General features: G+C 35.0%; 10 protein-coding genes across 12 annotated transcripts in view; 3 read left to right on the top strand and 7 right to left on the bottom strand.

Annotated features, from left to right (window-relative positions):
• LOC148171631 (opioid-binding protein/cell adhesion molecule-like) overlaps nucleotides 1–2,259 on the top strand; it is a 31,000-nt gene extending 28,741 nt beyond the window's left edge. For both annotated transcript variants that reach the window (XM_088042032.1, XM_088042031.1), the window contains 4 exons: nucleotides 6–156; nucleotides 214–311; nucleotides 1,547–1,840; nucleotides 1,927–2,259. In XM_088042032.1, the coding sequence (XP_087898158.1) occupies nucleotides 6–156; nucleotides 214–311; nucleotides 1,547–1,840; nucleotides 1,927–2,244 (861 nt within the window). In that variant the 3' untranslated portion in view covers nucleotides 2,245–2,259. The remainder of the gene's footprint in view (nucleotides 1–5; nucleotides 157–213; nucleotides 312–1,546; nucleotides 1,841–1,926) is intronic.
• Nucleotides 2,260–2,301: 42 nt separating this feature from the next.
• LOC148171630 (uncharacterized) lies at nucleotides 2,302–3,282 on the bottom strand. The gene is made up of 4 exons (XM_088042076.1): nucleotides 3,109–3,282; nucleotides 2,838–3,043; nucleotides 2,514–2,793; nucleotides 2,302–2,466 (listed from the first exon to the last, which is right to left on the bottom strand). The coding sequence occupies exons 1-4, from the start codon at nucleotides 3,116–3,118 to the stop codon at nucleotides 2,405–2,407; spliced, it is 558 nt and encodes a 185-aa protein (XP_087898202.1). The 5' UTR covers nucleotides 3,119–3,282; the 3' UTR covers nucleotides 2,302–2,404.
• A 47-nt stretch (nucleotides 3,283–3,329) lies between these two features.
• Wwox (WW domain-containing oxidoreductase) lies at nucleotides 3,330–4,698 on the bottom strand. Its single transcript, XM_088042038.1, has 2 exons — nucleotides 3,883–4,698; nucleotides 3,330–3,836 (listed from the first exon to the last, which is right to left on the bottom strand). The coding sequence occupies exons 1-2, from the start codon at nucleotides 4,656–4,658 to the stop codon at nucleotides 3,368–3,370; spliced, it is 1,245 nt and encodes a 414-aa protein (XP_087898164.1). The 5' UTR covers nucleotides 4,659–4,698; the 3' UTR covers nucleotides 3,330–3,367.
• Nucleotides 4,699–7,178: 2,480 nt separating this feature from the next.
• On the bottom strand, nucleotides 7,179–9,699 carry LOC148171628 (glucose dehydrogenase [FAD, quinone]-like). The gene is made up of 2 exons (XM_088042017.1): nucleotides 8,173–9,699; nucleotides 7,179–7,593 (listed from the first exon to the last, which is right to left on the bottom strand). The coding sequence occupies exons 1-2, from the start codon at nucleotides 9,628–9,630 to the stop codon at nucleotides 7,243–7,245; spliced, it is 1,809 nt and encodes a 602-aa protein (XP_087898143.1). The 5' UTR covers nucleotides 9,631–9,699; the 3' UTR covers nucleotides 7,179–7,242.
• Nucleotides 9,700–10,067: 368 nt separating this feature from the next.
• LOC148171627 (uncharacterized) lies at nucleotides 10,068–13,482 on the bottom strand. Its single transcript, XM_088042079.1, has 4 exons — nucleotides 13,225–13,482; nucleotides 12,873–13,115; nucleotides 10,264–10,389; nucleotides 10,068–10,210 (listed from the first exon to the last, which is right to left on the bottom strand). Exons 1-4 carry the CDS (start codon nucleotides 13,292–13,294, stop codon nucleotides 10,134–10,136), a joined length of 516 nt encoding a protein of 171 aa, XP_087898205.1. The 5' UTR covers nucleotides 13,295–13,482; the 3' UTR covers nucleotides 10,068–10,133.
• A 931-nt stretch (nucleotides 13,483–14,413) lies between these two features.
• On the bottom strand, nucleotides 14,414–15,999 carry LOC148171626 (uncharacterized). Its single transcript, XM_088042344.1, has 3 exons — nucleotides 14,816–15,999; nucleotides 14,550–14,766; nucleotides 14,414–14,495 (listed from the first exon to the last, which is right to left on the bottom strand). Exons 1-3 carry the CDS (start codon nucleotides 15,531–15,533, stop codon nucleotides 14,414–14,416), a joined length of 1,017 nt encoding a protein of 338 aa, XP_087898470.1. The 5' UTR covers nucleotides 15,534–15,999.
• Nucleotides 16,000–16,339: 340 nt separating this feature from the next.
• Nucleotides 16,340–17,350, bottom strand: LOC148171625 (uncharacterized). Its single transcript, XM_088042090.1, has 3 exons — nucleotides 17,242–17,350; nucleotides 17,067–17,192; nucleotides 16,340–17,021 (listed from the first exon to the last, which is right to left on the bottom strand). Exons 1-3 carry the CDS (start codon nucleotides 17,312–17,314, stop codon nucleotides 16,834–16,836), a joined length of 387 nt encoding a protein of 128 aa, XP_087898216.1. The 5' UTR covers nucleotides 17,315–17,350; the 3' UTR covers nucleotides 16,340–16,833.
• A 5-nt stretch (nucleotides 17,351–17,355) lies between these two features.
• On the bottom strand, nucleotides 17,356–17,863 carry LOC148171624 (uncharacterized). Its single transcript, XM_088042101.1, has 3 exons — nucleotides 17,763–17,863; nucleotides 17,601–17,711; nucleotides 17,356–17,560 (listed from the first exon to the last, which is right to left on the bottom strand). Exons 1-3 carry the CDS (start codon nucleotides 17,812–17,814, stop codon nucleotides 17,385–17,387), a joined length of 339 nt encoding a protein of 112 aa, XP_087898227.1. The 5' UTR covers nucleotides 17,815–17,863; the 3' UTR covers nucleotides 17,356–17,384.
• A 383-nt stretch (nucleotides 17,864–18,246) lies between these two features.
• LOC148171623 (uncharacterized) lies at nucleotides 18,247–18,894 on the top strand. The gene is made up of 3 exons (XM_088042099.1): nucleotides 18,247–18,358; nucleotides 18,407–18,532; nucleotides 18,579–18,894. The coding sequence occupies exons 1-3, from the start codon at nucleotides 18,310–18,312 to the stop codon at nucleotides 18,764–18,766; spliced, it is 363 nt and encodes a 120-aa protein (XP_087898225.1). The 5' UTR covers nucleotides 18,247–18,309; the 3' UTR covers nucleotides 18,767–18,894.
• LOC148171622 (uncharacterized) lies at nucleotides 18,729–19,930 on the top strand. 2 transcript variants are annotated; one of them, XM_088042098.1, is made up of 3 exons: nucleotides 18,729–18,819; nucleotides 19,124–19,264; nucleotides 19,311–19,930. In XM_088042098.1, exons 1-3 carry the CDS (start codon nucleotides 18,810–18,812, stop codon nucleotides 19,490–19,492), a joined length of 333 nt encoding a protein of 110 aa, XP_087898224.1. In that variant the 5' UTR covers nucleotides 18,729–18,809; the 3' UTR covers nucleotides 19,493–19,930. The 2 variants fall into 2 exon arrangements, with proteins under 2 accessions (XP_087898224.1, XP_087898223.1); XM_088042097.1 differs by lacking the exon at nucleotides 18,729–18,819 and adding an exon at nucleotides 18,983–19,083.
• The last annotated feature ends 6,223 nt before the right edge of the window (nucleotides 19,931–26,153 follow it).

Here is a 26,153-nt window from a genome sequence, read left to right as displayed (position 1 = left end):
TTCAGGAAGGTCTGTTACCGTCTGGTTTACAAGTTCAAACAGGATACTTGTTGTCGTTATCGAACGTTCAACGTCAGGATGCAGGTGAATACCAATGTACGGCTTCGAATGGAATTGGACAACCCGTAACAGGAGAAGTGAAACTGCATGTCCTTTGTAAGAACGAAATTAAATATGATGCATTCGCTGAGGTTTACGTATTTTATTTTGCAGATCCTCCGGAGATTACCGTCGCCAAATCATGGGTGAATTCTGGAGAGGGCTTGGAAGCTCGATTGGATTGTATTGTTTATGCTGATCCTCCAGGAGAAGTTAGTATTCTGTTTTTTACTAAACTTTAAATACTTCAGAGCGAACAATTTAATTCTGAATACAAGAACCACGTACTTGTTGGTACATAGTTGTAAATCTGCATAATTGCTGTTCGGTGAAATTTAATTTTCATTTCAACTACTTATTCGAGCGGTGTACAGGAGCGGAATCAGTCAACAAGTGGAATTTGTTCAGATCATAAGTTAACTTAATATAAATATTTAGCTTGAATTAATTAAATTTCAAAATTCGGCCCGGCGCATCCACCATTTGTAGATTTCCTTCAAATCCTCCATTTTTTTTAAATTTCAGGCAACAAAACAGATCGAAATAAAGAGTTGTTTTCTTCACTTTGTTGTCACCGTGTAAACAACCGTTACATCGTAATCTTTGATGTCAACATCCAAATAATCTTATCAAACCCAACAAAAACGTGAAACCTCATGAATAGGATTTGTTCCAATCTTCTAAAAGAACGAAAACAAGAAAATATTTAAATTTTAATTTCAACTGAGTCGAACTAATCAGCGCTCATGCTGTGAAATTGGCACGTTGATTGCGTTCCGTGGTAGGAAACACTTTTGTGATTGGTTTTTACGCTTATTAATTTCGATAAAAAATTCAATTTTGCATTTGTTGGAAGTGAATGACATTTTTTATGATGTAATTCCGTCATTTCTACATTTTGATCTTAGAGTTGCGAAGAGTATAATTATTGATTAGATGGACCAACAAACATTGAGAGATTATTTAAAAACGAGAGAACTGAAATTTATATTTACATTTTAATTATAAAACTGTGCATTAACGATCTACTTGTATTAAAAGCAATAAATTGAAAAGTTAAATAGATCCAACTTATTGGTTGGTTCACCAAATTATTGGTGAAATGTTTTAAATGCGAATTCAGGAGATTTAAAAGCCAGAATGTTTGTTGTTGAATTCTTTGTTTTTTAATTCCTTCACTCATTTCTTCTTTAGCTTCTACAAATTACAAGCCCGACGTGTTCTATGGATTTTACAGTTTCTCTTATTCTTCAAATCTTTGAAATCCTGTTGTTTTCAGATTTTTCAGTGTTTATGACTTCTGACCCACGAAATAATAAAAAAGACTGAAATCCGTTCGTTATAAATAAGTCATCAATAAGCAGCAACATTTCCTGACTTCCTGAATTGTCGGAACTTGTTTAAACTCGCCTAAATAATAAACTAGTTGTAATCTGTAAATTTTCAGGTGTTATGGTATCAAAACTCCTTCCTCCTCCAACAGACCGATCGCCGGATTATGTCAAACAAGGGCAAAACCCACACTTTAACCGTGAAAAATGTCCAATTCTCGGACTTCGGAAACTACAGCTGCACAGTGGTAAACTCGATCGGACGCGATAGGAAATACATTGAATTATCAGGAAAACCCGGTCCGGCCCGCATCATCAGTCCTAATTACTCCAACGCGTTTTACTACGACCTCCAGTGGATTGTACAATCAGTTTTACCGGTCGTGGAGGCGAAAATTCTCTACAGGCGAGTAAGTGGTTTGGTTTGAAATTGGCGCCACGCGTTTTGACGTGGCGCATGGCGGTTTGTTCGAATTTGATTTATTGTGGTTTGTAGGTCAATGTGACGTCACCGTACGACCACAAAGGCCAGTGGCACGACATCGTGGTAAAACCTAGTCAGAAATACGACCCCAAAACTGGAGAAAGAGTCCAATCGTTCCGCATCAATAATCTAATCCCGGATTCTCTCTACGAGTGTTTAATCCTATCGAAAAACCAACATGGGTACAGCGAAGTTTCCGACGTTCATCAGTGGTTCAGTTCTGACAAAGGGCGCTCTTTTATTCATTCCCTGGGGCACAAAAGTTTCAGTTTTTCAGTAATAGCAATACAAACTGTCAGCATATTACTACTCTATGTAATTCTTTTGTAAATAAATTTTCTTATTGAGAGTGTAATAATTTTAAATAAAGTTTTTACCAACTGGAAATGAAATATACTTAGAGATTTTAATTACTATAAAAGATATTTGAAATTAAACATGTTTAGTCACATTATTGTAATATAGGTGAAAAATTCGCTGAGTTGCGCACTTATTTCTTGCCTAGTGCTTTTTGAGTCTGAGCAGATTTCATCTTAGCTGCGGTTTCTTTCTCTGAAAAAAAAATCGTGAGAGTTTGGAGGAGTAGATAGTCATTCTACCTTTCTGTTCTTCTTCTCTCCGCTTCTTAGCCTCTTCTCGTTGTTGCTTAATAATCGCTAATCTGGCCAAATCAGCGCGAGCTTGTTCAGTTTTGCCCTCAGCATGTAGCTTCTGATAATGAGCTTGGGCTTTTTGTTTTTCAATTTCCTCGCGTTCTCTACGTGACAATTGCGGTTTTTCTTCTAGCTCCGTACTTAAATTCGCTAATTTTTTGCTTTTTTTCTGTATCCTATTAGGGTTTTCTATTTCTATAAGGTTAGAAACACCCTTCGCCTTAACCTACAAAGAAAAGTAGTACAAATGACCTACACAAAACAGACAACCTCTTCTTCACTACTGCTGTCCTCTTCACTTCCAGATTCTTCCTCACTGATTTTTTTGTCGCCACCAGACGCCTCGTCTTCACTACTGGAGTCGTGGCCTTGTTGTTGTCTCCATTTTTTCTTCTGTTCTTCGCGTCTACGTTCTTCTTCTAATTCTTCAGGGTTCGTGAACCTCCTGTTACGTCCTTTGTGGTTCGTAAATTTACCTAGATTTATTTTAATTATAGGTGTGACGCACTTTTCGTAGACAATAGGCGCAAATGAGACTTACCTCGTGGCATTGTTACTGTTAACGAGTTAAATTACTAGATATTGTACTCAAGAGGGAGAATATCAAACTTAAATTTTGAAAGACTCGATTTTACGATTTTCTTTGAAAGAAGCATGCAAGGCAAAACTTGTCAACTGAAATGTCACTCTATTTCTTCGTCACCAACCCAACGGACCAAAAGTCACCAATCAACAAACGCAACAAAATAAAAGTCACCAAATTTTTTAAATTTATTTCAAATATTAAAAAAGAACCGCAATCATTCCCAATAGTCGAAATCCAACATATTGTTCCCGACAGCCCCCGACAACATTTCTAAACTTAATTTCCATACTAATCTCGCCAACTCGAGGTTTTTAGCCATCGCGCTTTCTTCACATCTGAAACAATTATTAAAATAGACTCCTGTGACTCCTGCGAGTTCTAAGGCCGTGGCGCAGAAGACTGTGGTGCTCGCGGCTTGTTGTAGAGACTTTGTAAAAGGTCGGACTATGAAAAAAAAGATTCGGTAGAGCCACCAGTTTCTGGCCAATCCTGAAGACACCATGTTTCCAGGGTGGACGCTAAAAACTGAGATTCCTAAGTGTTGTAGTCTCTTTGCGAGTTGACGGGCAAAGAGAATGTTGCATAATTTTGAGTTGTTGTAGGCCATCATATCCCAGTATTTGGCAGGGGAGTCTGGAGAGAGCGTCTGGATCGTTGTGTTATCTACAGTTAAATTCGCGAATCTATAAAAAATGGTTAATATCAGAAGGGCTGTGGTCTAGATGTAACCTGTGGGACTCTGAGGCTAATATCACAATTCTTGACCCTGTCGTCAGCAATGGTTTTAGTAAAAGAGCCAGATAGAAGTGCCCCAAGTGGTTTACTTGGAATGTTGTGTTAAAGCCATCAACAGTTTTAGAGTAAGGAAGGCCAAAGACTCCAGCATTGAGTATAAGCATGTCAATCTGTTTATACATAGCTTTGACTTGATTAGCAAACAATCCAACACTCTCTAGTGACGCCAGGTCTAGATAAAAAGCAGTGCAATTATCCCCAGCAGCTTGTTTCTCTTCTCTTATTTTACTAATAGCCTCAGCTGCAGAAGTCAAATTTCTACACCCAAATATAACAGTGCTCCCATGCTTAGCTAGTGATCTTGCAGTTTCAAATCCAATCCCGATGTTGGCTCCAGTGATCAGAGCAACTTTACCGTTTAAATCTCGTCCGTGTAACACCTGAAGCGCTGTACTGCAAGCATCAAATCTTTGCCTATAATCATTAGGATGTTCTTTCTCTTCAACCGCAAACGCCAGTCGAGGATCTGTATACGTTGTCCGCCGATTCTCATGATCCACATAGATAACTTTACCTGTATTTTTATCAACACACCGCTCCCAACCAAAGGGTAGATCTCCAGAAACACGTTTCTTTTTTCCAGTTCGAGGATGAGTCCATTGTGTTGCTTTCGTTAAGTGATTTGCGTAGAAGACACTGCCGTCGACGGTTACACGCTCTTCCCAACCTGGGGGCAACTCGTCTTCGCTGTCAGACTCCGGAAGATTCATTGTAGGTTATGTTTACAAGAGGTGTTGACGTTTGTCAAAGTGACGGGTCGAAATCAACCAATTATAATTGAATATTGAGTCACGTGGTATGAAAAGTTTGTGTGGCGCCTTTCGATAATAATTTGAAATTTATAGAGGATAGATTACTTAAAAAGTTCTATTTATTAAAAATTCCAATCATCATAAAATAAATTTTAAATAAATTTGTTTGCTTGGTTCAAATAATCGAAAACTTTGAGCTATTGATGTTTTAATTAGCAAGAATCGACTCTGTAACATACACTTTTTGAACATGACCCCCAAATGTAACCCTGTTTAAAGATGCCAATATCTCGTTTATTTATAAAGTAAACATTAAATTGAAGTTTTAAATTTAAGGCAATTTCTACGTAGAATCTAAAACTGTGCTCAAAATTTAGTCTTTAAACGGAGAAAAATTAATTTCGGTTGTTTTAAAGCTTAATCTCTCTGGAACTTGAATAAAGAGAGATGGGATTTTCACCATTGTTTTACTCGTGTCTTACAACTTCAACATCTGATCTGACGAGAATATGTTTGACTCAAGGTAATTAAAACGCCAAACTACAACTAAATAAACCATGGCTTTATGCCCGTTATTAAATAATAATAATTAGCTTTTTTTGTCAAAAAAGTAATTATTTGTCGGTGGTGTGACATCACTCTGTTCTTCAACTAGGTAATTAATTGGACTAAATGAATACGTAACACTTTTTTTCAACACAGTGGTGTGGAAATTTACACGAAATGCCCAAGCGAATAAATCAAATTTGTGAAATAAATCTCATCTACTTTCGCGAGTATGAAGTAAATTCTCATTGCTTTAAAATAAAATTTATACCAGAAATGAATACTAAGAAAAATATTTCCACATAAATCGCAAATCTAAGGTAAATTTTTGAGTTAAAAGCTCTTTTAAGCTAAAGGAGTTTAGAAATTTGATTATGAAACTGGCTAAAGATAATAAATCCCAATTAATTATTATTATTAAGCACCAACACTAAAAATTACAAAACGAAAACTCTCAAGATTAAACAATTAATTGAAAACTTTAGAAAATGTTTAAATAAATAATGTCACGTATCTACCTTGCATAAATTTTTCTCTAAAAAGCACTTTAAAGCACACACACATACACACGAAACGTCCGTCGTGTCCAAAAGTCGAAACAAAACTGATTCTAATAAGAGATTAATAAATTGTCTAATCTCATAACATCTTTTTCTTGATCTGAAAAAAAAAGTCATTAGTTGTCGTAAGCTGCCAGAAGGTCGAATACCGACTGGCGAGTGCAGATTTTCAAACATAAATTCGAACAGTCTAAACGATTTGTGAACAAAACTGATTTTGCTGATATTCAAATAATACAGTAAAACCTAGATTATTCGGGTCCATCATAGGTTACAAGACTACCGGATAATCGAAGACCACGGATAATCGACAAAAATAAATAATTTTGACAACAGATTCAAAACTTTATTCATATTTTGATAAAACACAAAATACATAAAACGAAAAAAAAAACATTGAAGAATATTTTAATACTTAAAAAAGTGAGTGATGAGACCACATTGTAACTCGCGTCACTCTGACCTAAAAATTTTAGCAGCACTTAATAATGCTTTGGAAAATTTGTCTCAAAGCATATTTAACCACGAGCAACAATGACTAGGGCATGGATAATCGAGGTTTTACTGTATGTAGTAATTTTCGACAATTTAAAATCACTCTTACAAATACAGAGTGACAATAAAAAATTACAGTTTTCTCTGTAACTCAGTAAATTTTTGTTTTGTTTTTGTAACTAAATTAGAATAACTAAAATATTGAAAATTTTGGAACTTTTGGTGTTTCATATCTCTGAAACTACGATGGAGAGATGCGGTTTTCGCGTGGTAATTACATCACTCATGATAACAGGGCGTCATATAAAAAAACAAAATTTTACCCAAAATCGTAAGTACCTACAATACGTACATCATTGCAAACAAAAACAATTGGTAGTAACACTTTTTTATGTATATGTGAGATGATAAACAATAATTTGCTGTTGTCTCCAGGAAAATATTTCCACGCTGATAAAATTTTTCTCTTCAGTTTTGTCTTTATCCACTTCATTGGCGCAGCTAAAGGCGGGCTTGTTGACTAGCGACTCATGCAATACTTGTATCTAACTAACTATAACTATTTGTTTTTATTGAGTAGATTTGTTTCACGAGCCCTGTAAAATGGAAATTTCATGTTTTCACTGTTACAATAGTAAGTATACAATGCAGAGAGTAAGTTTGTTAGCATTAAGTATGTAAATACATTCTGTACTGTTACACAGATTTTCACTTCATTCATTTGACTAAAAGTAGTTTTTTTTATTACTCAACACAATTTAAATACAAACTACAGATTTAATAAGACACTAGATTCTTTTATCTATTTTTATTTAAGTATGTACTATTATTTTATTTTTATTTACAATTCATATTATTATTAAATCAATTATTACATATTTACGTAATATTGAGTACTTAAAAACCCGTTTTATAATATGGTAACTCAAAGAAAATATCACTTATCGTCGCACCCAGTCCTTCTTAATCATATCAGCCGCTTTTTCCCCAATCATCATTATCACAGCATTAGTATGTCCAGCCACTATATTCGGCATAATCGAGCCATCAACCACTCTTAGGCCCTTAATTCCATAAACTTTAAGTTCGTTATCAACTACAGCTTCTGGATCAGTCTTAGGTCCCATTTTGCATGTCCCAACTTGATGACCTAAAGTTGTTGAAACGTGACGAACTGCACAAGCCCAATATTTGTCGCTTCCAAAGGGCAGATTCTCGCAACCGGGAAATGGAATTTTATTGAGCCTCACGTTGTATTTTCGGAAATGTTTGGACTCGCTGATGGAGATTGCCTGGAAAAGACGAGAAGAAAGTTTAATCAGTGTACAGCGGTAGATATTTCCCAATGTTTAACATTTCGAGATTTATACTTTATTGTGCATAATAATAAAACATTACTGAAAGTCCACAGGCGATTATTTCGTATCCAATCTTTCCTTTTTATTAAATTCCTACCGTTATTTTAATTTTCAAGCTCGCCTCTTATGCAACTTTGTAATAATTTCTTTGGCCTCTTGAGGTCCTTTTAAATTACAACAACCTTCAGTCTAACCGGTAAGCAAACAGATAAGCGAGTACAATAAAAAACAAACCATTAATTCTTGCACAAACGAAATCATTTAGTTATTTGAGGTCAATAACAGTCGCACACACATGACCATCAGTTACCTTCACCTTTCATTCATTAAAAGATGCGATGCAACAAAGAAAAAATCTGTGATTTCAATTACGTAACGTAATCAGGCACAGTTCGAGTAAAATTTTCCAGAATTTTTGTTTCAAAACCAGTTTATGTAGTTACTTAATCCACGATCTTAATATTTTTCCGTAAGGGGAAAGTGAAAGTTGAATTTTTAAGGCACGATATTTACCATTTTGATTCCTTCGATCATTGTGGCCATGTCCTCTTCTTTTTCAAAGTAGTTAGGCACGATCACCGGCCAGTGAAAAGGATTGGAATCTTTGATGATTACGCGTCCTCGGCTCTGGGGCCTCATTAGCACAACCGCGATACTAAAAGCAGGATCAAACTCGAAAGGAGCGTACACTTTATCGAACAGACTCTGAGGAATCCCGAGAAGACTCCTAAGGCTTCCATAGGTGTCGCCGTTGAGAGCTCCGGCCCCCAAAACCAACTCTATATCAGGATAGTCTTTAAACTTCGCGAGCTTAGTTTGGACGAAAGCCAGAGCCTCTGCTCCCCCAGGTACCGTATAAGGCCCTCTTCCATTAAAAATGTAATTGAAGATATCCACAGGATTCTGGACACCTCTATCGGAAACACTTATAGACTCGTTTAAGAAGAACGCAAGAGTGGACATCGCCATGTGGTCCTGCAAATTGTAACCAACTTTCAGGTCCTGGATGAGAGGGATTTGGGCACGTTGCAAATCTTCTCGGGGCCCCACACCTGACAACATCAAAAGATGGGGGCTGTTGAACGACCCCGCTGATAGCACCACCTCTCGTTTCGCTCTAACCACGTACTTTTTGCGGTTTTTGTAAAAAATGACCCCGTAAGCTTGTTTAGTCGCTGGGTCTATCAGAATCTTCGTGACTCTGCTTTTGATGGAAATATGAAGATTTCTTCTTTGTCGCACCGGTCGGAGGAACGCCTTCGAGGCGCTACATCGCGCTCCGTTTTTCATCGTCGCCAAAACTTTCGAAAATCCCAACACTGATTTCCCGCTAGGATCGGTATTCTTGTACCCTAAGTCTTCCCCGGCTCTAATGAAGAGTTTAACCAAAGGAGACTCGTATCCCGGGTGCTCCACGTTGAGATAACCATCGCTTCCATGGTACTGCCCATCAATCCCCGTACATTTCGTGCAGTTTTCTGACTTGATGAAATACTGGAGGATTTCGTGGTAGCTCCATCCTGGGTTCCCAAGTTGAGACCATTGGTCAAAATCCAACTTCGCCCCTCTGGTGTACAAGAGGAAATTAATAACGGACGTTCCCCCCAGGGCTTTACCCCTAGGCATGTTGCAGCGCTCATCCACAAGACCTAGACATGCTGTTTTTAGCTTCACACTTTTGTACCCCCAGTTGTAGCCCGTGATGGTTTGCAACGACGCGATTAGAGGGATATCAGTAAGGAAGATCTCGTCGTTTCCTGCTTCTAACAGTAGCACTGACCATTGAGGATTCTCGCTGAGTCTGTTGGCGACGACACTTCCTCCAGATCCGGCTCCAATGACTATGAAGTCGTAGCGATCCAAGAAAGTTGTTGTGTCTGTGATGCGGTCAGATCTTCGCAAATTGTCCAGCACTTGTGCACAACAACTGGCTAAGACACCGACTAAGCACAACAACGTTCGACAGTTCATTTCGAACTGAACATTTAAATTCAATGGTGGTAGCTGAAGGCTCTGACTAGACTGAAGCGTGAATTTTCAGCGAATAATGTAGAAATTATTCTTGAATTGGGGCATTTCTGGTGAGTCAAGGACGACGTGTTTGGTGTCAGATTGCACATCTCGTATAATTACATTAGTTATGTAAAAGTGCTAGACTACCTTTGATTTACATTGTTAACGCTCTTGTAATTCTTTAATTAAGAATTTTTGTTTTGGTGGTTACGTAATTGTGAACTTTTAGATGGTGGTAACATGTGCGATTAAAATGGGCGTGACAACATGAGGTTTGGACGAGATTGCAATCGATTACGAAGTGCGTAGCTTCAGCTTTCCAACGCTAATTAGGGAATTAAAATGCGCATCTTCACCAAACTGTGATGAAAAACATGCCTAATGCAATCATTACAAGTTTTATTGATAACATTCGTCTAACAATAACAAAAAATAAATAATTAAATTAATAACTGAATCTATCACTTCAATAAAATAAAACTTAGAGTTGCAGCCACGATGAAGAAAACGTTTGATGACACCGATGTTGCATGGTTCCCTGCAAATTAAACAAATAAATCATTTAAAACAACATAATGTTTAAATACGCACTCTTGCAAAAGCCGCTCTCTTCTCTGTAATTACTTTTACACCGACATTGGCCTCCATTACAAACAAAACTGGACTGTTGACCAAGTTGGTTGCAGGCGTCGGAGCTCGTGCAGTTGGTGCCCAAAACTGTAAAAAAAATATTTAGCCGAGTTTTACATTTGCGTCACTGATTTTCCAGGTGTCGTGTATTCTAGTCAGGTAGGTACTTCCACGGTATAAGTTAAAAATAATTTTAGGTCTATTTAAAGAACAAGGTCGTCAACATTAAAGTTGTGACAGAGGCTTAATTGATCATAGGTAGACACATAAATTTTATTAGATGTACGACCGCAAATGAGTGCGAGAAAAACAATGACGAAAACCGCATCTTCCTATCTGTCGTAGTTCCGGAGATATCGAACAGTAAACATTCCTGAATCCAAATTTCAAACGCAGTTTTGGATTTTGCGTTAACGTCTAAATCACGGCAGTTTCTAAAGCTTGATAAAGATTTTTAATTTTTTGCTTTGGAATTTTTAGAAAATTTCATATTTCTTCAGATCATACGTTCTTTCAATTTTGTAGAATGGAATTTTTAGTTTCTTCAAATTATTTTATTCTTTTTTAGATCTACAATTTTTAGACCTGATGAAACAAACTCAGATCATTCAAATGATTGATTGGTTTTGTAGATTCTCTTAGAAATTTGTCAGTCTGAGTGCTTAAGATTTTTTTTGATTTTTTCCTTTTCTTAAATATTTTAGTCTTTTGATCGCTTGCTCTATAATTTCTTGAGATTGTTTCGTTAAATTTTTTCTGATTTATCCTAAAAGACTCAATCGGAGAAATTTATTAATTCATTATTACACAACGGTCTTACACCTTCACGTTAATTTTTTGTTAAAGAAGTGCCAAGTAATGATAATCCGTAAAATAATAATTAAGTGATTTATTAAAAAAAGAGTTAAATAATCATTTATTAAAGTCCATCAGTTGAGTTCGGAATTTTGTTCAAGAAAGACGTGTTGTGTATGAAGTTTGTTCAATATTGAGTGTTTTCTAACTTGAAATTTTAGTTCGATGAAGCCAAACGAATGTTAAACAGGTAAGAAAATACTTTATTGAAGGGGGTATTTTAATTTTTTACCTATATTTTCTACACCTTGAAAACCAATAATTAGTTGTTATTTTTTTAGTTATTTCAAACGTTCGCAATGGAGACTGAGTAAATGGAACTACCTTTAATTATTTGTTCAGTTTTTCAGTTTAGTAGTCGCTAAATTTGATATCAGAGTTTCATATAATTTTTTGTCCTTTTGTCTATAATTTTGGCAGTTTCGTGCTATCGCAATGCAACTTGGGCAAGACACAGTCTTTGATCTATTTATAGACTGCGCCAAATCTCAGAATTTTTGAGGTAGAGAAACAAATTTTTGAAATTTTTGTCTAAGACGGAGCAAAAAAAATCAAAATTTTTCTTGCCTGTAATGATTTCAGTTTCTTTGCTGTACTATTAAAATTTGGGGAAGACACTATTCTTAATCAATTTATGGACTGCGTTAAATCTCAGAATTTTTGAACAGATGAACACAAATTTTAGAAATTTTTATTTTGAAGACGATAAAAAAAAATCAAAATGTTTGTTCTTTTGCTTATAATTTTGGTAACGTTTGTGCTTTGACAATAAAATTTAGTAAAGACACACTTTGATTTGTTTATTGACTGCGTCAAATTTTAGAATTTTAGAGCAAAAACGAATAAAAAAAATTTAAAATGTTTGTCCTTTTGTCTATAATGTTGGTTCTTTTTTATGCTATTGTAATAAAATTTGGGAAAGACACTTTCTTTGATCTATTTCTGTATTGCGCACGAATTTCATAATTTTAGAGCAAAAGCAACAAATTTTAGAATTAAATGAACACCAATAAGTTTGCTTTACAAATAAACGAGGTATTGGTTTTTTTCGGGTGATTTTTAAGAAATTTTTTTAAGGCGAAATCGACGTTTAATGCGTTTGAGTTTACATCGATTACGTTTACATTTCTGAAAGAAATAAATTAATATCTTCCAAATTATGAAAAAAAAATATGGGTCGCAATTTAAAATAAAAAAGTTGAATATAGCCCAAAATATACTAAGACATTTTTTTAAACATCAGCTTATAGTAAATTAAAAGCCATTCAATTCATTTTTAAAATTTTTGCAATATGTTCATAAATAAAAATTCTACAACGCTTGCCGTTTTTTTTAAAAAATTACCCTGTATTAGGAGATTCCAAGCAAACATAAGCGCGATAAAAACGATAGCAAAGACCGCATCTATCTATATGTCGTACTTCCGGAGATATCTAGCCCCGCAAAATCCGGAAAAAATCTCCACCAAAATAGATTTCAGATTTGCGCAATTGCAAAAATAAATTCTCCTTAAACTAATTTTTTGCAGATAATGTTTTCCCAAATCTTATCTAACTTTCCCTGAAAAACAGTTAAAGCCTTCGTCTCAACAAACACATAATTTCTGAGTAACACATCACAAGGTAAATACACAAAGTGGCGTGTTTAAAGAGATTTCAATAATAAACAATAATATCGCTTCCTGTATCATTGACACGATTTACCCAATTTCGTACCTTGCATACATCTCTGGGAATCACTGGATGCGAAATACCCCTCTTTGCAAACGCAGATGCTCTCAGGACCACATTCCAAAAACTCGTTGTTGCAACTAACTGAATCACCGTTGCATTTCTTCCCTAGATTAGTCGGTTTTTGTTCACAAACATAAAACTGGTCACCACAGTTACAGTAGGAGTTCTTACAAGTTGCATTTTGAAGGTGAAGACAGTCTCCATTATTTGAGCAAGGATTAAACCCTGTAAAAAAATCAAAGTTCTTTAAACTGCTGAATCAGCTAATTTGAAAAGCAATACTTATAATTATATCAATTATACCTCACGAGCAATAAAAAAAAGTTGTACTTACACGTCTTTAAGGTGCTGCACGTCACTAATTCTTCTACAATCAACAAAATAAAACACACGGACAGCTTCATTTTGGAGGATGTTGTCTTCGGCGAAATCGAGAACAAAATGCAGCTGGAAACCACAAGCTCGTAATTTATAGTAAATTTTCGTATCTACGTCCTGGGGAAGTTCGTATCCGATTTACACGTGTTTCATTCACTACCGATATCAATGAATTCGCCGGAGGCAAACTTATGGAAATTGAGATGGGAGAGAAGTAAGACAATGATGATCAGGCGGTTTCAATTAAACTGCAATTATAACTTCAGTTGAATATGAATGTGGTAAACCCCCAAAGTCTTTGTCATGGATTTATTATAAGCAGAATTACAGTTATTAGAACAGTTTCTGGAAGTCTTTTTTTATTATTTTTGTACGTTTATTTACTACCCGGATTCAAATGGACTCGCGCTTAACAGTAACCGCAATTGCCACATTTTTTATCAAAACCTTATTTTGCGTCAAGATAACTCGTTGCATCAATTCACTGATTCATAGATTCTGCGATTCATTCCGCGGTCTTGTTAATTAATTTTAGAATTAGGACGTTTGAACGCACTGTAATTGTCTGCAGAGGAATCCGCAGCTGGGAAATCCCTCGATATGACTCACTCTTGTAGTAACCTTGAACCGGTCAATATTTCTTCATTGTATTTCTCCCACTGCATTTTCTGCGTGCTAAAATGAAATTGTCCAGTCCCATTTCACCTTTGGAAAAAAACGGAAAAACCTTTTCGTGCACTGTGGGTGTGCTCTTGGCGCTAAGACGTTTGGGAATTTCTCTTGTCGTCTTTGCTTGGCGTGGGAGGACTGTATTATCAGTTAGAAAGCGAATCATCTTGCGTAGTTCTTGTTTTGAATTTTTTCATGTAAATTTGTTGTCATTGATTTCATTGACATTTTAACTTGTTTGCTCTTTGGGTCGACATTTCGTGTTCGTTGCAGGATTTTCCTCTCCTTCATTTCCGTCTTCGGTTTTTCCTATTTTTTTTTTCAAGTGGGGAAAAATAAGACAAGAACAATTGCATTATTAATAAATTAATAAATGTGAAAATCTGACAAAACGCAACAGTCCGAAGATTTCTAAAAAACCTGAAGAAGAAAGCCTGAGCACTCTAAGCATCTAAGAATCGAAGAATTTTTGACAATCAGAATAAACTAAGAAATGTTCCTGTTTCTGTTATCTTATCGTATTCAATGAGTCTCAAAAACAAGAATGGTGACAATAAACTTTTATTGATGATTATTGCTTCTTTTTTTCCACGAGTTTGCAATAAAATTTACAGCTTTTGTACCAAATAAGTCACAAATAAAATAGCGAATGACGCCAGAAGAGTTTCTCCAGCTCCGGGTGAACCCTCATCGTCAACAACTCGAACATTACACAGATCGCTGTCACAAATTGTGCAATTTTCTCCGATTTCTTTATACGCAGCACAATTTTCCAGAACAGTTGTAGTGATTTCCACGCAAGTCCTCCAGTGGTTTTTCTTTCCGTTTTCTGTAATAAAACCATCAAAACTAAGAAAATTCCAATAAATCCAACAAACCTGTTTTTTCAGCAGCAATGCATTTACTCTTAGTGCCTTCACCTAATAATTCTTGACAATTCTGTACAACTGGAGTTTCACACGAGTCTGTACAATGATAACACTTTTCGGCGTAATCTTCAGTGTCTTCAGCCTCAGCGTTACAACGGTCTGTTTGACATATCGAACACGATACTTCTGGATAGAAAAGATTTGACATTGTGCAAGTTTGTCTGGCAACATCGGTATTGAAGACACATCCCTTCATTACAGTAGTTTCATTTTCTTTCTTAATTTTAAACGTTATACATGCTGCTGGTACAGGTTTACCTTCGATGGCTTCCAAAACTTCTCTACAATCATGTTGAACTGCAGGTATTGGACACTCGTCTTCACAAACGTAACACCTGTTGACACCATAATCAACTTCTTCGTGCGTCTCAATGTTACAGAAGTCTCCATCGCAGGTGTAACAACTCGTTTCTTTATCTGTAGCACCACAGATATCGACATTGCTGTTGACACAACCTTTGGTTTTACCATTTCTTGTAGTTTTAGAAAAGCACTTGCTGGTTTTATCACAGTTTGTTAAAGTCACGGAGGAACAGTTGTCTTCACAAGTGTAACATTTCTTGGAATCGGTATTGGCGACTATTTCGTAGATGGGATTAGAGGAAATCTGAAGAGCGTGCGATAAATACAGGCTTGAGAAGGTGAGGACTACAGTAAGTATCTTCATGATGGTAGTTTTAATACTATCAGGTATGAATTGTGTTTTTGTAACAATAAATTATCGCAGGTGTTAATTTATTGAGTTTTAATCGGTTTATTGGCAATAATTTTATAATATCAGACATTGCTACGAAAAGTTTGCGTAATCAATGCTGATTAGAGTGACGAATGCTTCTGCGGTCTGAAAGAAGAGTTTGCGGCGAGTTTAATTTAGTTTTGATTAGAAGGCGTTGGAAGATTCAATACAGCCGCTTAATATTTCTCCGGATAATTGGGACGTTGGGACAACCGTTTTATTGGGACGTCTTATAAAAACGGAATCAAATATTAGTTGTTATTTATTCATTGAAGAAATAAACCTTCATATTAATTCCGAGATTGTAAATAATTCCAGACCGACTGCAGAGAGCATTTTATTTTTTTCCTGCTGTCCCGAATCTCTATATAAAATTTGGTTAATAGTGGATTGTGCATTAAGCGGTTCTCAATTTGAGAGCAATTTTTAGGATCCAATGTCATTGCGGCGTTATTGAGAAAATCGAATCAAAACGTGAAATTTGAATTTTCTATACAAAATGCGACGTGGGAAGTTGGAAATTTTACACTTTTTAAATTAATTTACTAATGCTGTAATAACATAGAATTATAAAAATGGTTCTCAAAATAAGAGTTTTTAGAGCATAATCTGCCATTAAACAAATTTAATTTGACGGTTTGGCAGAGTAAGAAAAAAATAAAATTCAAATTTACATGTTATTTTGCTATGTTCAGCAATCCGTGAAACACCCGCTATAAGGAAAAGTACCCTTTATTCTTAAACGCCCTAAAAAAGTAAATTTTTGTTTAATAAATTGGCATTCTGTTTTTTTTTGTACAAATTATTATTACTTTATTTAAACACATATTCCCCACATTTTAAAGCGTAAACGTTTGAGATTAATCAATAGTCAAAATGTGAATAAGGAAAAAACATATTTTGCTTTGAGTTTGTTTTAATCTCTGGTCTGGATTATTGGGACAAAATACATTATTCCGATGTGTCCCAATTAAGCGAGGTCGACTGTATTACGACTGTATATTACGCATTTTATTGCGTTTTAATCTGTTTATTAGCAGTAATATCTATCAATCCTACAAATATTCTGCGTAATCAATTCAGATCAACGGAAGGAATTATTTTTACAGAAATAATCTTATTGATGCATTAAAGACGATTTGTTTTGTCATTACGCTAATTGTTTAGTAGAAATAAGAAAGATAATTAATTTAAAGCTAAACTAATAAACACACAATCAACAAATAAATGATTACAACTTTGTCCTCATTCCTGCCACGATCACCAAAACCGAAAGAACAATCATCGCCGGTGTTACCCTTAACCTCCCCCCTGAATTACACAGATCGTCTTCACACCAGTTGCAACTAATGTCTTTAAATTTCTTACAAAAGTTCCTCGCTTGAGTTTTGCCCATACACTGTTTCCGTCCTATAAGATCTGAAAAATCCGAATTATAATCAAATTTTGTCGTTTTAAAGTCACCTGTATTAGCATGAGCTGAAAGACACACTGTTTCTACAGTTTCGTTGTATCTTTCTTTACAATTTTCCACGCCAATTGAACGGTCACATCTTTGGAGACAGAAGTAACAAAATTGAGCGGTGGAAACTAGAAATTTTAAATTAATAAATTCCATCTAAAGTGGTAATACTAAAACCTTTATGTAAAAATAGACATAATATTACTGGTGAGAGCAACATGTTGTTTTTACAATCTGAAGGTAGTACCATCTGGAAATAGATAAGATAGGAATTCGACTGATAAGAGAAAACAGTTTGAAAATTCGATTTATTACAAATTTTAAGTTATTAGAATCAACCCAAAAAGTAGTGCCAACAAAACTGTTGATTCCACGGCTCGACTTCCAAATGAAGTGTTACAGAGGTCCCCGACGCATAACCAACAATCTTCTTCTGTTTTACCTTCGCAAAGTGTTTTTGCAATCTCTTTAGTCACACATCCTCGACTCCAAAATCCTACAAGAATTAGTGTTCGTGTCATTTTATTTATTTTTACCTGAATTTTCTTTCATGGCGTAACAAAAGTCGTTCTCGTTTAAACATTGTTGTTCAGTGATTGATTCACAGTCGGAATCACAAGCGTAGTGGCAAGTGAAGAGAGAAGTTGCTAAAAACTCGTGTAATGAGTAAGTTGTAATGATGATACTCATTGAAGTACCGAAATGATAAGTTATGGTTAGGAAAAGAAGTGTGGTAATTAATGAACTCATTGTGAGAGAAGTGATGATTTTGAACTGAAGTTTCGATTGGTTTATCTCATTTTATCACTTCATCGTAATAAAGTACGAATTGTTTCTAATTTTAAATATAAATGGATTTTTTTTAAAAAGAATCAAAGACTGATGAGAAAAAAGATCTAAAGAAAAAATGCTAAAACCTGGAAAATGTATCCGCATGGGAAGAGAAATAAGAAGAGCGATGTCTGTTGGAAAAAAAAGACGAAGAAAGAATACAAAAACTGCTCAATTCCCTTCGACTTCAGACAAGTTTCGTGAGATTTTTCACAATTATTTTGATCAAAAGAAATATAAGGAGATGACGAGAAAAAAAACAGTCCTGCTGTTGTTAAAGACAGGAAATCAACACAAAATAAAACTTCTTATCTTTGGTCATCACGTCATCAGATTTCACACGCCTATCACAGTTTCTCATTTCCCCGATAAGATAATAAATCACATGCTTTACTTCGATTTCTCACACAAATCATGCATACTCTAACTCTTCTTCTAATTTCCCTAATTTCGTGCTACTCTGGTAAGTTTCCATTAATTTTCTCACCAAAAATTTACCATTTTTCTTCAGCTGTGGCAGTCCATCGATGTTACAAATACTCAGGAAAAGTGGAAGATTTCAAGCCGGACGAAAAAATAGCAGTTGATTGTCCTTACAAAGACAGTCCTCAACTATGTGAATCTAGAGAAACTGCAGGTTTGTAAAATTGAGACGTAATGTGGTATTATTGATTTATTTGAAGGCAATTTTCAAAAGAGATGTATAGTGAATGGTCCCGAAACCATCAAAGATTGTGATCAGCAAAATGTGGATAAAAAGGGAACTTCCTGCTATCATTGCGACCGGGAGTTGTGCAATTCTGGGGGAATTTCATCGGCGTCGTTGGTAATGGCGTCTATCATGGCCTACATGGTTGTAAAATTAATTTAGTGATAATTGTCACGTTAGTAGTAATACTAACAGGTCTACCAACATGATTCAAGGTCTGTTTGACCACCACAATTTCAATTATAAAATCTGTAAAATTATCCACTCATTATACTAATGTAACAACTTAATTATATGTACTTGTTATTAAGAACCAAATATTAGCTCGCCGCTGCTCGAACTTTTCCTCGACCAAAATAACCCAGGAACTCTTCCAACAACACGCTATTAAAAATAGTCAATTTTCGATTAAATCCACAATGACACACTAACTATGAAGACACTCGTGTTTTCTTTTTGTCTCCTTTTCCTCCCGAATGGTAAGTCCTTTTTACGGTCTTTCTAACTACTTTTTACCAGTTTTCGCTGTCCGTCGCTGCTATTTCTGTGATGGAGCGTGTGAAAACTTAACGCTAGCTGACACGCAGCTGTGCGAAGAACTGAAAAGAACGAAATGGCAGAGGAGTTTTCTTTGCGAGTCGCGAGAGTACAAAACTGAAGGTGAGGAACAAAAGACGTATTTTGTATTTTAATTTTTCGGTTTTAGGTCGGGTGATTAAGAGGTGTGTTCTTAATAATAAAGTCTCCATTAGCGAATGTGATAGTTTGAATTTAAATGAAGATACAGGGTGTTACCACTGTGACAGGGAGTTGTGTAATTCAGGATCTAGGGCTTCAGCAGTGGCGATTGTGGCGGGATTAGTGACGATTTTTTATGGTTTTCTTTAGGAAGACTGCCAAAGTTTGGCTCTCTTCTTATACTATTATTGCGATTTCCAGGGTCGACATTTTTCTTGTAATAAAACTGTTTTTGCGGGTTTCACAAATATAACAAGAAATGTTTGTCATAGTGTTGATAATACCGCACTGTGTTATCAACAGTTCCGGCTACAAGAAAAAATTAATATGAAAGGAGAATTTTTAATAAAAACTTTGTTTTAGTTATAGCTTGTTTAATGAATGGATTAGAAGTCTATTAAAAGTCAATAGAATTTGTAAAGAAATAATGTCTTTAAGATGGCTTCTGCTGCTGTTGGTCTTTAACACGGAAAGAAATGTTTCTGGTATTTTTTCTAATTTAGTTTTGGGGTTACTTTTAGTTTTTATTCTAGTTAGTTATTGTTGACTTGAAAAATGTATGCTAAATTAAACTCAGTGGATATTTTTCACCTCTTCTGGAGTTGCTATTCAATTGTGGTTTTTACTGAAAATTTCTTTTTATACAACCGTTGGATCTCTTTTAAAACTCACAATACAAAATACGTGTTAATAAATAAAAATGTCATTTTGAACTGTTTTTAGGTGATTTATTGACGACTGTTGAGAATTTCATGCACATTTTGCTCGATTTCTCTATAAACAATCGTTGGATCTCTTTTAAAATGTACAATACGTGATACTTCAAGCTTTTTTTTTGCAAATAACACGCTTTGAAATCGTGTGTTAATAGAGAAAATCATCATTTTGCATCGTTTTTAGGTGATTTATTGATGACTTTAGAAGATTTCATGAATATTTTGGTCTGTTTCTCCATAAACAACCGTTAAATCTTCTTTTAAATTTACAAAACGAGGTATTTTAAGGGTCTACGAGCCTGCCCGAAAATTTCTGTTTGAAAAGTATGCAACTTTAACAACACCTTTGATTGACAGCTGCCAAAAGGGATTACCGAGGATTTGGTAATGAGGGAATCATAAACTTTATGGAAACGGTCGCTTGACCTGCACATTTCCTAAGAAACCCAGCGGTTGGAACAATAAATTCGTGTTGGACCAAAGATGAGTTTAAATATCAGGATTTGAGTTTCTCTGCGTTTTGAGCCCGTGAAATTTCTGTTTCTAGTAGGTAAAAATTTTACGGGCGTAATTTTTTTTTTCAATTAATGGAAAATGTATGTATAAAATCCGCAAATTTCCAGTTTCCATAGTACGTAATGGCAGAATGTTTTTTAATTGAAAAATGTAATTTTCGTAAATGTAGTCCGAAATTTTTCCTCACTGGTCGCCGGGGAAAGTTTAAAATTACTTATTATTTTATTATTTTTATTTGAGAAAAACGCATTTAATTTTTTTTAACCAAACCTTTTACCTGACACATGAGTTTTTGGGCCTTTTTTATTTTGTTGTTTTCTGTGATTTAAAAATTAACTCTTCATAATAATACATCCCGATAATCAATAAAAATAGTTCCCTAATTCATTTTTAACAATTTTAACATTTTAAATTATCATAGTTTCTATATTGGTTAATATTTTTTAAGTCAGAACCACACAGGAAAAGCAAAATTGTCGTTTAATGTTATTATGCAAAAAACTATTTTTTAAAAACCTGTATCCACTTGTGTCTTTAATTGTACGAATTTTACATAAAAATCCTCATCTCTAATAAGCTACCTGCTACCGGTGGATTTTACACTTAACCAATAAGACAATTTGCTTTCAAAAATGTTTTGCTTTAAAAAATCCCGAGATTAACACCATAATTTCCATTTCAAGAAAATATTGCAAATCCCTAAACTCCAATCATCCAAAAGCAATTAAAAACGAATTTGAGTTTCTTAGCTTACCTACTTAGAAAAAGACATTTAGAGGGTGATAGCCCCACTTCTTTATCCCACTACAACAACAAATAAAGGGATGAAAGCCCTATGTATAAATATCTTGAAAAAAAATATTTTATTTATTACAGATATAGAGAGTGTTTATCGTTGCTGGCAAATTTTTGTTTTTTAGATTAGATTATTATTTGCTTTTAATTATTTTATTTTACAATGGCGAACGGTTCAATAAATCATGTAAGCACATCAGTTAAACGAAAAAGTAGAAAGCAAATTGCGAAGCGGTTATGGAAAAATGTTAGAAAGAGTTCCAAAAGTGAAAATGTAAATAGCGGTTTTGAGTCAGAGTTATCGGACGATGTCTTTGAAATAGAAAATGTTTCCAATAACAAATTTTTCTCTCAGTGGTCGTAGAATTGTAGATATAAATCATTTGTTTAATACTATAAAAAATTTAAAACACGATCAATTTAATTAATTTTCAGAACTTTGATATAATTGCGGAAAAACGAATAGGTTTAAAAAGTATATTTACGTATAAGTGTAACATGTGTAGAATTGTAGATACTTTCAGTTCAGAACCAGAAAATGCTAGATGTGAAATTAATGAATCTATTGTTTGCGGAAATGTTGCTGTAGGTGGGGGTCATGCGCAATTAACGGAATTTTGTGCCGCTTTAGATATTCCACAAATGAGTTCTAAAAAATACGTTAACAGGGAAAGAAAAGTTTTTGAAAAAACGCAAACATTGGCTATTGATGAAATGCTATCTGCTGGACAAGAAGAAAGTAAATTAGCGGTGGAATTAGGTGATATTGATGCTGATGGGGTACCTTTTATTACTGTAATTGTTGATGGAGCATGGTCCAAGCGTTCTTATAAGTCTAATTATAATGCTTTATCGGGAGTTGGATGTGTAATCGGTGCGAGAACCAAAAAAATTTTATATGTGGCTGTTAAAAATAAATTATGCAAGTTTTGTAAACGATTCAAGACTGATAAGAAATCAGTGCCCCGCCATAAATGTTTTGCAAATTGGAAAAAATCATCCACATCAATGGAGGCAGGTGTTATTTTAGAGGCTTTTAAAAAGTCTGTTCAGATGCATAATTTAAGATTTAAATTTATTATCGGTGATGGAGACAGTAGTGTGTATAAGAAAATTCAAGCAGCAAGACCATATGGACCAACATATTTTATTCAAAAAATTGAGTGTAGAAATCATGTTTTAAGAAATTATTGTACAAAATTGCGCGAAATTTCTAAAATTCCCAGAACAGACCTTCAAGTTAGAAAATTTTTGCGAACAAATATACTTAAATTTAGAACAGCTGTAGTAAGTGCGATTAGATACAGAAAAAATGAAAATTTGCCATTCTCAGAAAAAATCGAAAATTTAAAACGGGACATTCATAATGGACCTGCTCATATATTCGGTGATCACAGTAAATGCGCAACTTATTTTTGTAATAAAGTTGGAAATACCACAAATTTGATTGAGTATAATAATTTTAAAAATAGTTCTCTCTACGATATATTTTTACCTGCATTAAATAGAGTCGCGAATTTGTCAGTTAGTTTACTTTACGACGTGGATAATAACATAGTGGAATGTTTCAATTCTGTCGTTAATAAATTTGTAGGTGGGAAACGAATTAACTTTTCTCTTGCCGGGTCTTACCAAGGGAGATGTTATGCGGCAGCATTGAATTTTAATAGTGATCATACTTTTGTATATAAATTTTTAAAAAACAATGCGGGATTTGATACTCCGGGAATATACGTTAATAAATTTCGGGAACATAAATTAAAACAAAAGAAGAAAAAGCATGGTAGAAAAATTAATGTTAGATTACAAAGTGCAGATTCGGATTATGGTGCGTGTAACAAAAACTCAGAATCCAACGAAGTAGTTCCGGACATATTATTGGAGGAGTACGAAACAAGAAAAAATATATTTTTAAATGAGCTGTCATTGGCCAATGGTTTAGATATTGAAAGAAAAACAGTTCAGCAGCGGCATAGCGATGAATGGAACAAAGAACGGCAAATTAGATTGACAGCGAGTAATTTCGGAAAAATTTGTAAAATGAGAGACGGAACAGACACGTCAAACACGGTAAAGTCATTGTTATATGGTTCTGGTTTGAGGTCAAAAAAACTACCGAATGCATTACAATACGGAGTTGATAATGAAGAAAAAGCCACAAATAAATTTATGGAAATCACGGGTTTAAAAGTTCAAAATTGCGGTTTGTTTATAGACGATGATAAAAAAATTTTAGGCGCCACCCCTGATGGGTTAATTGGAACTGATGCGATAATTGAAATTAAATGTCCTTATTCAGCAAGAAAGAGCACCATTGAAAGAGCGGTAAACGAGAAACTTATAGATTTCTGTCAAATTAATCCTAATAACGAAGGTACAATAGAATTAAAACGGTCCCATAATTATATGTATCAAATTCAAGGTCAGCTGCATATTACTAAACGGGATAGATGCTTTTTTGTAGTTTATACAAAACTAGATTTGAAATATACAATTGTAGAGAGAGACAATGATTTTTGGAATACATTTATGGTTTCCCATTTGGAAAAATTTTATATGAATGCCTTACTTCCTGAAATAATAGATTCTAGAGTTAGCCGAGAACAAACGATTAGAAGAATTTTAAAGAAAGACTTATAAATTATGTTCGTTCAAATGTCCGGATTGTCATTTCTAAAATAAAGTAGTTTTATAGTTAGAGTCAAAAGAGTGTAGTAGGCCTATTGGGGAGAGCACTAAAAAAAAAACGCGCCGTCTCTCTGTACCCCAAGGGTGGTGTGGAAAACAGTGAATTATATTACAGTTTAAAAATATTATTTCTCAATTCACTTGCTACAAGTACCTTCGATGTTTGTTGCCGAGAGCGAGTTGGGTCTTTACCTACTTTTACCCGACAGCAGTTTATTACAATTGGGCGGAACGTCACTGACCCCCTAGTGAGCGGTCGTAAATCATGAGATTTGCATAAGAAGATTTGCGTTAGTTGTACTGTTGGTTGCCTATTTTTGATTTGTTTTTTTATTAATAACTTCAAAATTATAGCATAATGACAAAAACAAAAATGTCACCTCCATAGAGGTTTTAATTCTCCACATGTTGGTATTTTTTTTAACTTCGTAGGTTGCTTCATATTCCTTGAAAACGAAAAATGGGAATTTCAGTTTTTAATTAATTAAAGTCAAATTTTTCACTTTTTCAAAATTCGAAGATGTCACCTCCATAGCTCTACCTGAGACGCATACATACAGAGGTCGAGCGATTTTTCAAAGTCCAAAATGCGCTTCAAAAACGAAAAATCGTAAGCCATATACGGGTATATGCGTAGCGTAGACCCTTAAGATTCAAAACCGAAAATCGTTATTTTGCTTTGTTTTTAAATGATTTATTGACGACTTTTGAGAATTTTATGCACTTTTTAGTCAATTTTGCCATAAACAACAGTTTGATCTTCTTCAAAACACAAAACGAAATACTTCAGGCTCTTTTTTGCAAATACACACTTTAAAATCGCGTGTTAATAGAGAAAATTGTCATTTTGCACTGTTTTTAGTCGATTTATTGACAACTTTTAAGGATTTTATGCACGTTTCTATCGATTTCTCCATAAAGAATCGTTGGATTTCTATCAAAACTTACATTTGGAGGTATTGTTACGAGAAGATTCTGGAAGCTTCGAGCGCCAGCGCTGGAATGTTCCGTGCGTTTCGAGAATCGCCGTTTCTAGAAGGTCGCTGAGTCATAGGCGGAACTCCCGAATATTCTCGCAGCGCTCCAGCATTAGGCTAGTAGTAGGGGAATATCTGTATATAGGGGAGTAGCGATAGGATTGTAGATAGTCTAGTATTTGGAAATCCTGAAAAGTGTTGTAATTGTGAAGTACGAAAGTGTTCATAGTGCACAATAAAACTGTTATTGTTACAAGCGAGACTTTTGATTTTTCGGCCAACGTGACAACTGGTGTCAGAAAGTGGGATCCCGTCCAGCATTGTGATCGAGAAAATTCTGGAATTTTCGATCGGAAAATTCGTGACATTACCGGACTGTGACATTGTTACCTGATTGTGGACAATTTTTATGCCTGTTCAAACCAGACAGCAAGCCGCAGAAATGGAGACGCTACAAGAATTGATGACCACTATGATGGCAAAATTGGAGACAAATTTAGAAGAAAGAAGACAAAGAGAGAAACTAGAAGAAGAAGAAAGAAGACAAAAAGAAAAACTAGAAGAAGAAGAAAGAAGACAAATAGAAAAACTAGAAGAAGAAGAAAGAAGACAAAAAGAAAAACTAGAAGAAGAAGAAAGAAGACAAAAAGAAAAACTAGAAGAAGAAGAAAGAAGACAAAGAGAAAAACTGGAAGAAGAAGAAAGAAGACAAACAGAGAATGCAGCAATCCTGAACCAGCTTAAAGACATGGAACAAAACATGAACGTAGCCATTATGGTTAAGGTCGATGAAATTCAAAAAGAGGTAGAAGAGTGCATAGGAGGCGTTAAGGAGGAACTACTAGGCGTCAGAGAAGAAGTAGAAGAGTGCATAGGAGGCGTCAAGGAGGAACTACGAGGCGTCAAAGAAGAAGTAGCAGAGCGTCTTGAAGGCGTTGAGGGAGAACTACAAGGCGTCAAAGAAGAAGTTAAAGATCTGGAGCGATTTAAACAGCACATGGAAAATGAGTTACTTCGCTTAAGGCGTCAAGTTCCAAATAGGACCGGTCTGACCACAACGAAAGAAATGAAACCTCCGACTTACGATGGGTCGACCTCACTGGACAATTACAAGCTGCA

This window comes from Gnatocerus cornutus, chromosome 7 (genome assembly GCF_029298725.1).
Source record: "Gnatocerus cornutus isolate USDA-ARS CGAHR chromosome 7, icGnaCorn1.1, whole genome shotgun sequence".
In the NCBI taxonomy this organism is placed as follows: Eukaryota; Metazoa; Arthropoda; class Insecta; order Coleoptera; family Tenebrionidae; genus Gnatocerus; species Gnatocerus cornutus.
This window is presented reverse-complemented; position numbering and strand designations above follow the sequence as displayed.

Coding starts and splice junctions, on each gene's coding strand:
- LOC148171623 (XM_088042099.1), top strand. CDS start 18,310: ATGCATACTCTAACTCTTCTTCTAATTTCCCTAATTTCGTGCTACTCT. Junction 18,359..18,406: donor CCTAATTTCGTGCTACTCTG/GTAAGTTTCCAT, acceptor ATTTTTCTTCAG/CTGTGGCAGTCCATCGATGT. Junction 18,533..18,578: donor TGAATCTAGAGAAACTGCAG/GTTTGTAAAATT, acceptor ATTTATTTGAAG/GCAATTTTCAAAAGAGATGT.
- LOC148171625 (XM_088042090.1), bottom strand. CDS start 17,314: ATGGTACTACCTTCAGATTGTAAAAACAACATGTTGCTCTCACCAGTA. Junction 17,193..17,241: donor ATGTCTATTTTTACATAAAG/GTTTTAGTATTA, acceptor TAAAATTTCTAG/TTTCCACCGCTCAATTTTGT. Junction 17,022..17,066: donor TTCAGCTCATGCTAATACAG/GTGACTTTAAAA, acceptor CGGATTTTTCAG/ATCTTATAGGACGGAAACAG.
- LOC148171626 (XM_088042344.1), bottom strand. CDS start 15,533: ATGAAGATACTTACTGTAGTCCTCACCTTCTCAAGCCTGTATTTATCG. Junction 14,767..14,815: donor CATTGCTGCTGAAAAAACAG/GTTTGTTGGATT, acceptor GTTTTATTACAG/AAAACGGAAAGAAAAACCAC. Junction 14,496..14,549: donor ACTTATTTGGTACAAAAGCT/GTAAATTTTATT, acceptor CATCAATAAAAG/TTTATTGTCACCATTCTTGT.
- LOC148171630 (XM_088042076.1), bottom strand. Junction 2,794..2,837: donor ACAGCAGTAGTGAAGAAGAG/GTTGTCTGTTTT, acceptor TTTTCTTTGTAG/GTTAAGGCGAAGGGTGTTTC. Junction 2,467..2,513: donor GAGAGAAGAAGAACAGAAAG/GTAGAATGACTA, acceptor TTTTTTTTTCAG/AGAAAGAAACCGCAGCTAAG.
- LOC148171627 (XM_088042079.1), bottom strand. CDS start 13,294: ATGAAGCTGTCCGTGTGTTTTATTTTGTTGATTGTAGAAGAATTAGTG. Junction 10,390..12,872: donor TTCCCAGAGATGTATGCAAG/GTACGAAATTGG, acceptor TTTTTTTTACAG/TTTTGGGCACCAACTGCACG. Junction 10,211..10,263: donor AGAGAGCGGCTTTTGCAAGA/GTGCGTATTTAA, acceptor TTTAATTTGCAG/GGAACCATGCAACATCGGTG.
- LOC148171622 (XM_088042097.1), top strand. CDS start 19,038: ATGAAGACACTCGTGTTTTCTTTTTGTCTCCTTTTCCTCCCGAATG. Junction 19,084..19,123: donor TCTCCTTTTCCTCCCGAATG/GTAAGTCCTTTT, acceptor ACTTTTTACCAG/TTTTCGCTGTCCGTCGCTGC. Junction 19,265..19,310: donor GCGAGAGTACAAAACTGAAG/GTGAGGAACAAA, acceptor TTTCGGTTTTAG/GTCGGGTGATTAAGAGGTGT.
- LOC148171628 (XM_088042017.1), bottom strand. CDS start 9,630: ATGAACTGTCGAACGTTGTTGTGCTTAGTCGGTGTCTTAGCCAGTTGT. Junction 7,594..8,172: donor TGATCGAAGGAATCAAAATG/GTAAATATCGTG, acceptor CGTCTTTTCCAG/GCAATCTCCATCAGCGAGTC.
- Wwox (XM_088042038.1), bottom strand. CDS start 4,658: ATGAATCTTCCGGAGTCTGACAGCGAAGACGAGTTGCCCCCAGGTTGG. Junction 3,837..3,882: donor TTAGCCTCAGAGTCCCACAG/GTTACATCTAGA, acceptor CATTTTTTATAG/ATTCGCGAATTTAACTGTAG.
- LOC148171624 (XM_088042101.1), bottom strand. CDS start 17,814: ATGAGTTCATTAATTACCACACTTCTTTTCCTAACCATAACTTATCAT. Junction 17,712..17,762: donor AACCATAACTTATCATTTCG/GTACTTCAATGA, acceptor ACGAGTTTTTAG/CAACTTCTCTCTTCACTTGC. Junction 17,561..17,600: donor CGCCATGAAAGAAAATTCAG/GTAAAAATAAAT, acceptor TAATTCTTGTAG/GATTTTGGAGTCGAGGATGT.